The sequence below is a fragment of the Hemibagrus wyckioides genome, linkage group LG01, assembly GCF_019097595.1.
Source record: "Hemibagrus wyckioides isolate EC202008001 linkage group LG01, SWU_Hwy_1.0, whole genome shotgun sequence".
Taxonomy (NCBI): domain Eukaryota; kingdom Metazoa; phylum Chordata; class Actinopteri; order Siluriformes; family Bagridae; genus Hemibagrus; species Hemibagrus wyckioides.
Genome location: NC_080710.1, coordinates 23079311 through 23093557, shown reverse-complemented (window position 1 = coordinate 23093557; position 14247 = coordinate 23079311). Strand labels below are relative to the sequence as shown.

Here is a 14247-nt window from a genome sequence, read left to right as displayed (position 1 = left end):
TCCACTGCTCTAGAGTCCAGTGGCGGCGTGCTTTACACCACCGCATCCGACGCTTTGCATTGCACTTGGTGATGTATGGCTTGGATGCAGCTGCTCGGCCATGGAAACCCATTCCATGAAGCTCTCTGCGCACTGTTCTTGAGCTAATCTGAAGGCCACATGAAGTTTGGAGGTCTGTAGCGATTGACTCTGCAGAAAGTTGGTGACCTCTTCGCACTATGCGCCTCAGCATCCGCTGACCCCGCTCCGTCAGTTTACGTGGCCTACCACTTCGTGGCTGAGTTGCTGTCGTTCCCAAACACTTCCACGTTCTTATAATACAGCTGACAGTTGACTGTGGAATATTTAGGAGCGAGGAAATTTCACGACTGGATTTGTTGCACAGGTGGCATCCTATCACAGTTCCACGCTGGAATTCACTGAGCTCCTGAGAGCGACCCATTCTTCCACAAATGTTTGTAAAAACAGTCTGCATGCCTAGGTGCTTGATTTTATACACCTGTGGCCATGGAAGTGATTGGAACACCTGATTCTGTTTATTTGGATGGGTGAGCGAATACTTTTGGCAATATAGTGTATATATTCATATTCATATATATATATATATATATATATTCATATTCATATATATATATTCATATTCATATATATATATATATATATATATATATATATTTATATATTTATATTCATATATATAAATATATATATTCATATTCATATATATATATATATTTATATAACCTTTATTCACATATATATATATATATATATATATATATGAATAAAGGTTAAGGTTATCTTAATGTGTGGTTATGAAAGAGGAATTTACACTGTACAAGTTCTCCTGCAAGTCCTCATCCTTCTCAGTACTCACTTTTCCGACCATCGCCTTTGGTCGTGTTTTTCACTGTTGACTCAGAACTAGCTGAACGTTCACCTTGCCTTAATTTTGAGTGTTTCCACTGTTTTCTTCTGCAAATAGGGAAGTCAAGTGTTTGTGACTCACACCAGAAGTGGCAGACTCAACGGAAGCTTTAAAGTGTTCTCATCCTGTTAACGTCTAACACCAGTGTCTGTGCTCAAGCTTGGCTTTTGCAGTATTTCATAGTTACACTGTTATGGTGCGTCAAGAAATAGATGTAATCAGAGAAAATGCGCTTTAACAATCACTTTAACATACTGATAGCAAAACACCATCAGAAAAAAAAAACAAAGGCAGATGATTGACTGCAATTAGCCATAAGGAGGTCCAAACACTTAGGCACTGTATTGATTAAATCAAGCAAATCAAGTTTCTCAGTCAAATGATGACAGCTTACAAAAATGATTGTATTAACACTTAAAACCTCCTATTGTAACATATCAGTTCTTAGTCACATCCTCCCAAGTGACCTAACACGACATGAACGTCCATCAAGACATGTTAACAAAGATATCTAAAGATTTGGTAACAAAGAGGAAAAATGATCTTGGTTTCAGATCCTCACATCCTGCTTGCAGAAGCTTTTAAATATGAAAAATAAATTGGGTAACATTAATATTAATATACAATATATATAATAACATATTAGATATTTTATTGAAAGTCTTATTTCCTGTATAGTAGACTTAAAAATCGAGATAGCTCTAGCACTTGAAAGAAAACTGAAATACAGAGAATAGTTAAAATTTATACTTTATAGTGCACCCTGGTGGTAGATGGACACAGCCGTCCACTGGTCTCAAACCCAAGTACCTGTATTAATGCACAGTATCCACATAAAGACTGATGTCTTATTTACCTTTAGTGCTGAATTAACACCACAAAGGATTTGTCTGCCATGCGCTTGACAACAGACTTTCCCTACTCATTCATTAATATTAATGCAAGTGTTAATAATTTATAGACCAATTTTAGCCCAATTCTACTATTGATCTAACGCCCTCCATCATCATAATCTATTCACACCGAACTGCAATAAAGTTCATATCTGCAAACAACAATTATTATTATTTTTTATTTATTACACTAAATTCACAACGTGAAATTGTCAGCAGAGCCTTGAATTAAAAAAGGCCTTAAATTTAATAGGCAGATGAAACATTAACACACTGGTGTATGATTGTCCAGCATCCAGAAAAATATACACTCACCAGCCACTTTATTAGGAACACCTGCTCATTCTAATCAGCCAATCATGTAGCAGCAGCACAGTGGAAAAATTGCATGCAGATTCAGATTCAATTGATTTTTTACAACAAGCATCAGCATGGTGGAAAAAAAAAAAAAGGTGATGTCTGAATTTAACTGTAGCAGGTTGCTGATGGCAGATCGGCTGGAGTGAATATTGGGGTGAAACTGCAGATCATCTGGGATTTTCACACACAACAGTCTCTGGAGTTGTGTGAAAAACAAAAATACATCCTGTGAGCAGAGGCTCTGTAGACTGACACACCTGGATGATGAGAAATCAGAGGAAAAAGAGCAGACTTCAAATGAGAACAAGAAACTGAGGCTATCATGGACACAGGCTAACTGTCCAGTTTGGGTGTGTGTGCTCATGATCGCCTCAGTTATTGGCTGATAGGAGTGGAACCCAATGTGGTCTTCGGATAGAACACCTCCACCTCAAGGTTAGATGCGTGAATGCTAAGATGTCTTTCTGCTCACCACAGCAAAGAGTGCTTATTTGAGTTGCTATATTCATTTTGGCAGCTTGAACCAATCTGGCAATTTTCCTCTGACTACTTTTATCAAGGTTCTTCAATATCGTCAATGTTTTTTTTTCACAGTAATTTTGTGTAACTTCTAGAAACTGCTGATAGTTTGTGAAATGCCCCGGAGATCCAACAGCTTCTGAAATACTCAAACCAGCCCATTTGGCACCAACATCCATGCCATGATTTAAGTCACAGAGTTCACAGAGATTTTTTCCCTTCATTCTGTTTGATGTGAACATTGACTTGAAGCTCTTGACTTGTAGCTACATGAATTTTTTCATGCTGCTGCCAGATGATTGGCTGATGGATAATTGCATGAATGTGCAAGTGTACAGGTATTCCTAATAAAGTGAATGCAAGTACTCTTTCCCCATTCAAATAATAACCCCATAACCCACAGAAAACATTTAAAGCCCGACATAGGCACTGTGTAGAACAAAACATCTAACTAGCTGTAATTTACATGTTGCCGTCCTTTATATAGTCCATTATATATAAAAAAAGAAGACAAGAATTATTCACAGTGATTGAATTACATTTATCCTGATGAGAGCTGCACTTCTACGACTACAAATCCTACAAAATTCTCACATATGGACCCTGTCAACATGTTTCTTGCCATCAAGTTTGGATGCTTCAAAACTTTAATGAAATATCCAAATTATATTTTGTTTATCTAAAAGCTGCCGGAACACCTCCTGTGATGCATCAATGAAACCAATTCTCTTATACACGACTAGTCTAAGCAATCAACAGCAGAATTTATTTCATTGATTTAAATATACCAGAATAAATACATCTCTTGGCATGCTGATAATTTTGATTAATAATTGACAGTCAGATTTAAACAATAAGAATACACTGGATGTCTTTCCTCCCAAACTGTAAAAGAAAATACAACACACACACTCAGACACACACACATAAATCATCCCTGCATGTCATACCCAATTTTTGCATTAATACTGAAATGAAATGTGTAAAATCTAAAGCATAAAGATATGCACAAATGAACTGTAGAAATGAACACCGAACATGCCAAAACTTGCATTAATACTCTTTGGTCTTTAGCATAAATGTCTCTGCAGCTGAGTTTCATTAAATAAGCGTATGCTTGCATGCGAGCAGTTTGAGCTGCAGTTCATCAAATTACTTGGCTTCTGACGCAAAATTAAAATAGATAAAGTCTCATGATACACTCTCCTAGACGTGACTAAACGCCTGACCTGAATCAGGACATAGTTGAAAACAGTAATGCTTTCAATGCCTTCCTACTGATATCTCGTGGAGGCAGAATATCTAGTATTGATGTTAAACATATCTGAGTAAGCAATATGCAATATCATTCATGCACTGAAACCTAAGTGCAAGCATAATGGATAACAGCACTTCACTAAAACTCAAAAACAAAATCATTCTATAAACCCAAAATTGCAACCATAAAAACACACAGGATATTTCTTTAAGCTAAATTTAATCTAATGTGTTCAATACTTCCCTTTAGGATTGTTTATTAATACTAGGTCAGCAAAGCATGCTAAAAAGAAAGAAAGAAATAGATTGAATAAAAGCCCCAATTTAATTAAAACAAAGTTCTTTATGAAGGTATGTGTGTAGGCAGCCTTTAGATAAAAACTGAATACTGATATTTAGGATGATGAAATACCATCAGTAGTAATGAAACTATTACCACTATAACTAATATTACTGATCCCAACCTTTTGTCAGATTCAGATTAATTTAACACCTGAGAAAAATGCTTCTTCATGAACTTGCTGAGTGGACTGTACTGAAGAACCCATGGCATGAGCAGCTGGACTAAAATAATACAAACAAAACAATATAATATAAATAATTATCCATGATAATTATGTCCAAATGTTGAACGTCACTTTCATTTAAACTGCGTACCATTTTTAAGACGTGTGCTTTTCCGAAATGAACCTCGATCAGAATAGAGTAGTTTCATGTTTCCTGCCCTGTGCTAGCTGTATACACAGTGCATACTTGAACAAGAAGAACCAGTTTTCTCCAACAGTCGACTTCCGACTTCAGAAGCTGAGATTCGGAAACAAAAACAAGACCATCATGGCCCGTCATCGTGCTCCTCACTGATTATCTTGTTGACTTTTTCCACCAGCACGTCTGCATTGATTTTGGGTAGACCATTGTCTAAAGGACAGCCTTCGACCAGACTGTTCATGGGTGTTGGAGGGACACCAGAGTCCTCTTCCATCCCAGTGTCTTCACAGCACTGCTGAGAGTCCCCCTGCTCTTGTGTGGCCTCATCCTCCAGCTCCAAGTCCTCCAGATGTTCCATTTTCCTCTCTCTGTCTTTAAGGAAGTCTGAAATGATGGGTAACACCTTCTTGCGTGAGGCCAGTGTGTTGCCCTGAACGTAGGCTTTCATGTCTGTATATGGACTGCTCATGGGACTCAGATTCAGATGGGGGTTCCGGGCTTTTTCAAGTGCTTTGATTACCTATTGAGAAAGGCAAGCATTGTATGCCAACATTTTCACATGCACATGGTGTCCCTAATGTAATTGGATAAAATGTATGGCAGCCTGGAGAAAACCAGATTTATGACAATAAATTGTTTTGAGAGCTTTTTTAGCCATGACTGAAATATGCTCCTGTTTCGGGTATATTTGATCTATCATGATTACGTGTATGTCTGTTTCACTGTGACCTTTAGCTATCTAACAACTTGATCTGGGTATAACATTAACAATTGCTTAGATAAGAAAGCATCTTTTAGAAGGTTGTTTTCACCACCGGTTTCGTTAAACTGGCTCCCTACCAGTTCCTTTGCAGGAAAATACTATAAGTCTGTGGACTTATTTTGGTGTTTGCCATAGTTCAGTCACAGTGATATCAGATGGGTTTCCCAGTCTGCCACACAATTAATACATTATATCTAAAATGTTAATGCTGCTAAATATCTCTAGCTGATGGTGAATGTGGAATTGATGACCATGTGAAACCTTGACCGGCTAATTAACGTCCAGGTTTTTGTAACAGTTAACGAGTCAGTTGACACATGGCTATCTCTATATTCCCTCACTGAGGGGGAAGCTGCTATTATTGTGGTACTACAGAGAATATCTTGCTGCTGACAAGCATCAACATCTGAGAATACAGAAGGATTTTTACATAAATATGTTGCACATTTTTTTTCTATGGATAACAAAATTCTAAAACAGTATTTATATATTTTAAATACATGTATGAAAAACAAATAAAAAAACAGGGTCTAAATTGAATGAGCTCTGAGGTACCTCATCCCTGTTGCGTGTGCTGGAGCTGTAAACAGCAATCTGCCTGAAAGGCTCCTTATTGTCGATGAAAGAGATGGTCATGGCCACAACCAGATTGTAGTTATGTTTTTGACAGAATTCACAAAGCTCCTTCTGTAGGCACTCACGTTGCAGGAAATCCTAAATGAACATAAGATTTTTTTCAATCCTACTGAAAACTACTATGATGATTAAATATAAGCCATTAAATTGCCAATGAATCGCACATTATCAGAGCATTTTATTTACACTTTTACTCACCACTGAATGCTTGTAGCATGAGACAAGTTTGACCGTTCAATTTCTTGCATTCTTTCCATGTAGGGCTGCAGCTATCGATTATTTTAGTAATCGAGCATTCTACCGATTATTCCATCGATTAATCGAGTAATCAGATAACAAGTACTTTTTCTTTATTAAAAGAGGAATACTAAATATGCAAGAGAAAATAAGACAGGTCTCTTAAAATGAACAACTAAGCTGTTTCCTATTTACAAAAATGAAAATAAAATCTAAACCTGTTTAGTGCATTTAAGTGACATTCGAAATGCAAATACAAATATATATATATATAAAAAAAAAAAACTTCAAAAGAAGGTAAAAATAGTACAACCTAAAACAATAATAATAATAATAATAATAATAATAATAATAATAATAATGATAATAATAATAATAATAATAACAACTAAATATTGCATGTATGTTGTGCAACTTTCACATTTCAGTCTAACTACAGCTCATGACATAAGCCTTTACTGTCTTTCTGGAAGACTTTGTGGCTTTTGTACGAGGCAAAAATTAGTGGACAGGGAGGTAACTTGGAACAAGAACAAGAGTCCATACACATCAAATTTCTTAACACATTTTTCCGTAAAATGAAATTAGAGTTATTTGGAGAATAAACCCTCTTAAATGTCTCTCTACATACTGGTGTGTGTGTGTGTGTGTGTGTGTGTGTGAGAGAGACAGAGAGAGAGCGAGGCTATCAAAATGAATGACGCTTAGGCTTTCACAAAACTTAGCTAAATTAGGGACATCATAACTAGCCACCATACTGATTTACGCTCTTAAATAGTCACTACATGTAGCCACAATCCACATACATTTATACCGGCCATAATTTCAACTAGCAATTATATTGATTTAAGCTAAGTGTGAACGTCCATATTGTTTTAAGCTAAGTGTGAAGCTTGTGTCAACTCCGTGGACTTAAAGCGGGGACTGTGTGTGAATGAGATATTAACACGGTGAAGTTAGTTTAATATTCGGACATTAGACAGACATTCGGAAGCGGTATTTTAGGGACCGTCGACAAATTTCTGTACGACTGAAATGTGGTACTTCTTACTTACCTGGCTACGTGCCCCAGTTATTCTAATTTCTTCTTAAACATACATATGCCATGCGTCATTGCATACAGCTTTTGTTAATTTATTAATAATAATTTAATTAATAGATAATATTAATTATGCATCATGCGAATTAATTTGTATTTATTTATTTATTTTTTAATTTAAAAACAAACAAAACAAACAAACAAACACCACTATTCCTTCAATACCTTCTAGGTCATGTGACCCCGTGACCCAAAACTAGTACCAAAATAATCTAACTGGAAACCCCCACGAGGTACACCTCGTTATCCCAAAATTATCCCAAAATTCACTGACTTTTATTTGCCGACAGTCCCTAAAATACCGCTTCCGAATGTCTAATGTCCGAATATCAAACTAACTTCACCGTGGTTGAGATGTTGAAGTATGGAACTTGTAGTGTTGTGGTACACCAGTTCAGTCTTACAGTAATCACACTGTACAGAGTTTTCTGTCTGTTTTAGTTTGAAATGATCCCAAACTTTGAAAAATTTCTGCCGTTTTCTTCGGCCTAAATCTTGTGTGTGTGTAATTACAGTAAATGGACTAAACGAAGCTTCGAGGCAACTAATTTGCCTCGATGATTTTTTGTATTCGAGTTACTCGAGGAATCGTTTCAGCCTTATTTCCATTAACGTTTAAAATGTGATCTGATCTCTGAAAATCTCATAATGAGAAGGGCTACAGCTGTAATGCACTAGACTCATTCTTCTTTAGCTATTCAGTATGAGTAAATAAAGCAACGGCAGAAATTCAGCGTGAAATCATTTACCTCGAGTGTCATGTAGATAACACTAACAGCCAGTCTCAGATCTCCTCCTGATACGGTCTTCATATCTTTTAACAACATCTGCTCAGTGGTAAGGCCTGAGCCACATGACACAAATGTTTAGTATTTCTTACTTCAACAGTCATGGTACAACAAGCAATTTTAATTCAATCATGTTACATAAACAAGTTTGGAAGAGGTGCATTTCACTTCTAAATATTGATTCCCGATTTTCTCATTTAACAAATATCATCAGTTTCATGATTGCCAACATACCTGACACATCAAACTTGGCATTCTGTAGAGACTGAAAGAGGATGCTCCGCGGAGGGAGTTTAGGAAAACGGCTCTCTAGATAGATGACATACTGGCTGTCTTTGGGTGTGACTTTTCCTGCCTCAGGTGCCATATTAACACAGTCAGTGATAATCGTGCCTGACAACACACAGGAAAATTTATTTAGATTCACAATTTGCTGATTTCTGTAACATCATTAGCACAAAATAAATATGAAATTGTATTTATAGAGGTTCATGAAATTGTGTTTGTCACCAAAAATATGCAACACTAAAGTGGAAACCTTGTGAAATGAAATTACCTGGAGCAAATGGTCTATTTGGAGCTGATCTGTGTTTAAGATAAACAGTCTAAACTCATGCAGTCGATTTCAGACAAAGCAAACAGAAGACTGTGCTGTGAGGACATGCATTCATGTTGAAAATTGCTGCCATAGAGCCTGCTAATCAGCCATACTGTTTAATGACTGTACTGAGTCTCACATGTTTCAAACAATCTGGCTATTTGCACTGAAGCCAGTGAAGCATCCAGTATGTCTGAGCCATCTCTCCCTATTTTTTTTTGTGCTGTTTTCAGCAGGCATATTCCCTGCACTGTTCAGTGGTTTTATTGATTTATGTCTGATGCATTTAGGTATTGTGTATTAGTAAGTGTAATACTTGTGTAATAGTAATACATACCATAAAGGAGCTGTGCCACCTGTTGGTCCAGCATTTCAGGTGCTTTCTGGACAATGCGCTCTGTAACCAGGGTGGCACAGGAGCCCACGGTTTCTGCGGTGATGGGACACAAAGGAGATGGGGTTCTTTCTAATCGATGATGATCAATGACTTCCACCACAGCATCCTCCAGTGTCCTGTCAGCCCTGAACAGAGGAGATTTCATATGCACCCATAGTTCTATTGCATTCTCGTATAGTAATGTTGCAGTATTATAAACACACCATAGTAATTGATTACTTGAAACCTGAAGTTACTTTATAAGACAGCCAGCTAAGCAGAACAAAGAAATAAAGTCTTACTGTCATGCCAAAACTCATGTTTTATGTGAAAATGATCAATTATGGTGTGGTGTGGCTGCTACCAGCCTGACATCACATCTCAGTGTTTTATTCCTGTTTAATACCACAGCAATTTGCATATTTTATATTTATTTAAGTTGTTTTCAACAATGTCCATTAGTAAAATCATCATACAAATAAATTTATTTGTGTTGTTGATTATATTAAAAACAGGTCATATTTTTTACTTGTTTATAGTTCCACATGATGGTTTAGAACATCAGGGACACAAGTTGCTGGTCCTGTTATCACTTTAACTCATGTTAACAGCTATAAACAGTGGCTCCATCAACAGTCTCTCCCTTTTCTTTCTCTTAAAGATAAGGAGACTTAAAATGGAGTTCAAGAAACTGAAAAGACTTTTCTGTGTCCTGCGGTCTTTGCAGCGTCTGAAAACCTAAAGTCAGTGTTTTACCTTTGACTCTACATACATGCTAAATATCTTCTCATCATATTTATCCTTATCAACTATTATGAGGTTTTTAAACCTGTTTATGTGAAACCATGACCTTAAGAAGTCCCTGTTTAAGCTGTTATTAAAGAAACTACCAGAGCAGATCCATGTGTATGATTGAACTAACCACTAATACTTATTTACTTAATTTAGTTACAGTTCTTGCTTTTTAAAATATTTTCTTATTTTCTCTGGCACTTGCTTTGGAATTTTGGATAAGTGATCTTTAAGCACTAAATTAAGGTCAGTTTCTTCAAGGTCTTTTAACTGCATTAATTCCTCAACTCGTTTGCCTCAATGTCAGAAAAAAAAGTCATGAGGCAGGCAGAGGTATATTTTTGTTCCCTAAACAATGTAAACGTGCAAAACACTGCAAACTAAAATAAAAATACTACATACTGTATCACTTGGTAGTTTCTGAAGAATATAATATTAACAATAATATGTTCAAAACTAATAACAATAAGGTAAAAATACACAGAAATGGAAACACATGATTATTTTAATACCGTAGTGAAGAAACCTACTCAGGTAGAACGTTGTGGTCGACTAATGTGATAGCCAGATTTCGAAGACTGTGCAAATCCACTTCGTCCCTGAAGAGCAGGTAGTCCTGAGACAGGCCAGTCTCTCTCAACAGGAAAGCACATTCAGAATGCAAGGTAAATTCTGCTCGTGGGATGTTCAGCACAGGCACTGCTGCTTTCCTGGAGTCAAAAGTCTAGGAACCAAACAATGAGTTTCAAAGTTTAATTAATCCACAGGGGTGTCCGATCTTATCCGCAAAGGGATATGCAGGTTTTTATTCCAATCAAGCATGAAGCACACCTGATTCCACCTGTCTAATCACCTGATTTAGCTTTCATTAGGCTTTCAGGATTTAGGCTTCTGCCTGGAAGCAATGAAAACCTGCACCAGCTCTTTCGGGATAAAGACTTGACACCCCTGTTCTAGCAAAATTGTGATGAACAATTTTCCATCAATATGAAAATGCCCAGTATTCTAAACCAGGACTCATAAAACTCGTATGTTAAACTAAAACGGATTACACTCATTAAGAACTTTATTTAAAAACACTATAGTAATACTGCGTAGGGCCTTCTTTTGCTCTCAAAATAGCCTTTATTCTTCCTGGTATAGGTTCCACAAGTGCTGGATGTCCTTTGAGATTCTGGTCGACATGATTGTATTCCTGCAGATTTCCTAGGTGCACTTTCATGCTATGAATCTCCCATTCTACCACATCCCAAAGGTGTTCTATTAGATTCAGATGAGTGTAAAGTCCACCGAAGAACCCATGATCATGCTCATGTGCCCACTGCAGCCTCAGCTTTCTGTTCCTGGCTGACAAAAATAAAAAACCTGACTTCTGCTGTTGTAGCCCATCCATAAGGTTAGACATGTTAATTTTGAGATGCTTTCTGCTTCCCACAACTATACAGAGTGTTTATACGAGTTACTGTAGACTTTCTTTCAGCACAACCAGTCGGGTTATTGTCCTTTGACCTCTCTCATCAACAAGCCGTTTCATCTGCTGCTGCTCACATGATGTCTTTATTGCACCATTCAGACTGTTGTGTGTGAAAACCTCACAAGATCCTCAAGCCATCCTGCCTGGTACCAACAATCATACCACAGTAAAAATCACTAAGATCCCCCCCCATTCTGACGACTGACGTGAACATTACCCGAAGCGTGATTCTAAGCATAGCACTGTTGACACATGATTTGCTGTTTAGATAATTGCATGAATGTGTAGATACGCAGAAGTTCCTTATACAGTTCTGAGAGAATGAATAAATTACTGATGTTCTCACCTTTGAAAGAAAATAGGCAAAAGTGAGAGCTGACACCATGGAGTCAAGATCACATGCCTCATTTCCCAGCACAACATTGAGTTGCCCAGAGCTGTTCTTCATGTGACCCTAAAATAAGAATAGACGAGTGAGTCAACTCAAAACTTTATTCCACAAACCTGCAATCAGCTTAGCTTAAAATACCCAACGATCCTTTGTCAAACAATTACAAATAACAGAAGTATACATTTTCAGTATACATTAAATATCATGTGAGAAAAGTATAAAGGTCAGACATGTCAATGTAAAAAAAATGCATTTTTGCTGAGCCGGTTGTTCTTATGCTGACGGTAATGCACTCATGCTCACTGACTCACATCCATCTCACTGTCACTCTAATTGTAGGCTAGAAGGAAGGAATTCAGGTCAGTTTTTCCTGCTACAAACTGAGCCTAACCATTAACCTAAGGTTGTGTGTATGTGTTCTTTTTCTTGGAACAAAAATGTGTGTGGACAAATCAGACCCTACACACACTGGCCTTGTTCTGCCTGTTGGGACTGATTCCTGACAAATAATCTAATAAATCTGTTACACCTGTTCAAACTGGTTTTTATACTGATGATGTAATATCCATTACTGGTGGCTTAAAATATGAAAACAATGCAATAGCTTTTGGTATACATCTCATACATAGTGAATATACAGTATAACAGAATCAAATAATGGAAATTAAATAGAACTGCAAAGGGTCTAGACACTCACACTTTTAGTAACACCATGTACAATGTGCAACCAACCCAGAAGCCTTTATTAGTCACATATACCTTACTGCACAGTGAAATTCTTTCATTTTCCCTTAGATGGTAGAAATCTATAATAGGATGTTCATCAAGCACATATAAATGTGGTGGTCAGGTGTCCACAAACCTTTGGTCACATTGTGCATTTTCAAGAGCACATCAATCATTCAGCTGTCAAAAAAACCTTTAAATACGAAATACAGACTAGATATTCTTTTCCACGGACATCTGGCTGACTATTTGCTTTACTCACCACCGATTTCACAATATGAATGCATTTTGTTCAACCTGTGTAAATAATCACCAGCGGGTGCAGCTTTGACATGCATGAGAAACAAGCAGTACTCATTTACTGTTTTTGCATAAAACTCGTACTCCTGTAGTTCAGAAACTGTAAATTCATTCATTCATTCAATGGAGCCACACAGTACAGATTTGTTAATGAATCCTCCTATTCACACCTTAGGCTCAATATTTATATGTATACAGTAACATTTTGGCTATTTATTAGAGCTAATTAGTAGACATTAGGTTCAAGCTGATATCATTATTATATGAATAATAATGATAATATTAATAATAGGCTACTTTTGGCCAGTAAAACAGGCTAATAAGAACACAGTCAGTTGTTATTTTCCACCAGTGTAACACTATAAATAAATCTCACTAAGCCCTGGGGAACCCTCTATGAGAACCACTGTTTTAGAACTTTGCTCCTACACAAGTGTGTGTGTGTTTGTGTGTGTGTTGTGGGGGTTGGGGGTGGGTGTGTCTACCCACAGAGATGTTTATTTACAAAACCAGACACGTTACTACCCTGGGATTGATGATTAAACGATGCATGCAAGGGGAAAGCATTGGGTAACCAACATTTCTGTGAAAATTTGAAGATCGGATAATTCTCTCTCTCTCTACATATATATATATATATATATATATATATATATATATATATATATATATATGTGTAGAGAGAGAGAGAGAGAGAGAGAGAGAGAGAGAGAGAGATACGTAGACAGATAGATAGATCTAGTTTTTAATAAAGCAACATGACAGACAGTAAGTATTGCCCTCACGGCGCGTGCTCTTCTTGTAATTGTCACATCGCTACACCTCGACGCTCTCCGGTGCCACGATCAACTTTTCCCGAGTTGCAGTGTTCTGCAGGCTTTAATCAGGCCACAACTGTCTAACATTAATCCCAATACACCCTGGTTTCCGTGAGAATAAACGAGTATAGACCACGAACTGACATTAACAACTCGGCGAACTACAATCGGAGTGCACAGACAGAGAGAGAGAGAGAGAGAGAGAGAGAGCAGCGCGCCTCGTCATTACCGCGTCGTGTCCTTACCTTAAGCACGTCCCGACAGCTCTTTAAATAAGTCTCCATTTTCACACAGAGTCTCGGGACAACTGAGAACCGGAACGTCCTTGATGATTATGAAACTGTCCTTTCCTGGTGAACTGTGTTTGTGGAGTTGACTAACCCACCGATGCACTGCACTAGATTGTGCCGTTTCACTGCTTTAGTTTGGCAAACATGTACTGACATCATCACTGTGCGTCGCACTCAGCCACGTGACTGAGGGTTATGTAGTGAACTTCGACAAGATGGATTTTTGGAAAATCCTGAAAATAAACAGTACACTTTTCTAATTTCTTCCCAGTAGTTAAAACATAGTTCAAGCTG

At 37.3% G+C, this 14247-nt stretch overlaps 1 protein-coding gene across 2 annotated transcripts; it reads right to left on the bottom strand.

The window, feature by feature from the left end:
• Window positions 1-2773: 2773 nt before the first annotated feature.
• prune (prune exopolyphosphatase) lies at window positions 2774-14222 on the bottom strand. Of its 2 annotated transcripts, XR_009204497.1 has the most exons (9): window positions 13909-14222; window positions 11775-11882; window positions 10485-10678; window positions 9124-9308; window positions 8423-8581; window positions 8150-8244; window positions 5984-6142; window positions 4615-5185; window positions 2774-4521 (listed from the first exon to the last, which is right to left on the bottom strand). XR_009204497.1 is itself a non-coding variant. In XM_058388393.1 (8 exons), exons 1-8 carry the CDS (start codon window positions 13945-13947, stop codon window positions 4790-4792), a joined length of 1335 nt encoding a protein of 444 aa, XP_058244376.1. In that variant the 5' UTR covers window positions 13948-14222; the 3' UTR covers window positions 2774-4789. The 2 variants fall into 2 exon arrangements, 1 of the variants encoding a protein (XP_058244376.1); XM_058388393.1 differs by having other exon boundaries at window positions 2774-5185.
• Window positions 14223-14247: the final 25 nt, after the last annotated feature.

Bases quoted from the DNA above. Each gene is read 5' to 3' on its own strand.
- prune (XM_058388393.1), bottom strand. From the start codon at position 13,947: ATGGAGACTTATTTAAAGAGCTGTCGGGACGTGCTTAAG. The intron at 8,582-9,123 runs GTATGTATTACT...GTGTGTTGTCAG, and splicing joins GGTGGCACAGCTCCTTTATG to GCACGATTATCACTGACTGT. The intron at 8,245-8,422 runs GTATGTTGGCAA...CATGTGGCTCAG, and splicing joins TGCCAAGTTTGATGTGTCAG to GCCTTACCACTGAGCAGATG.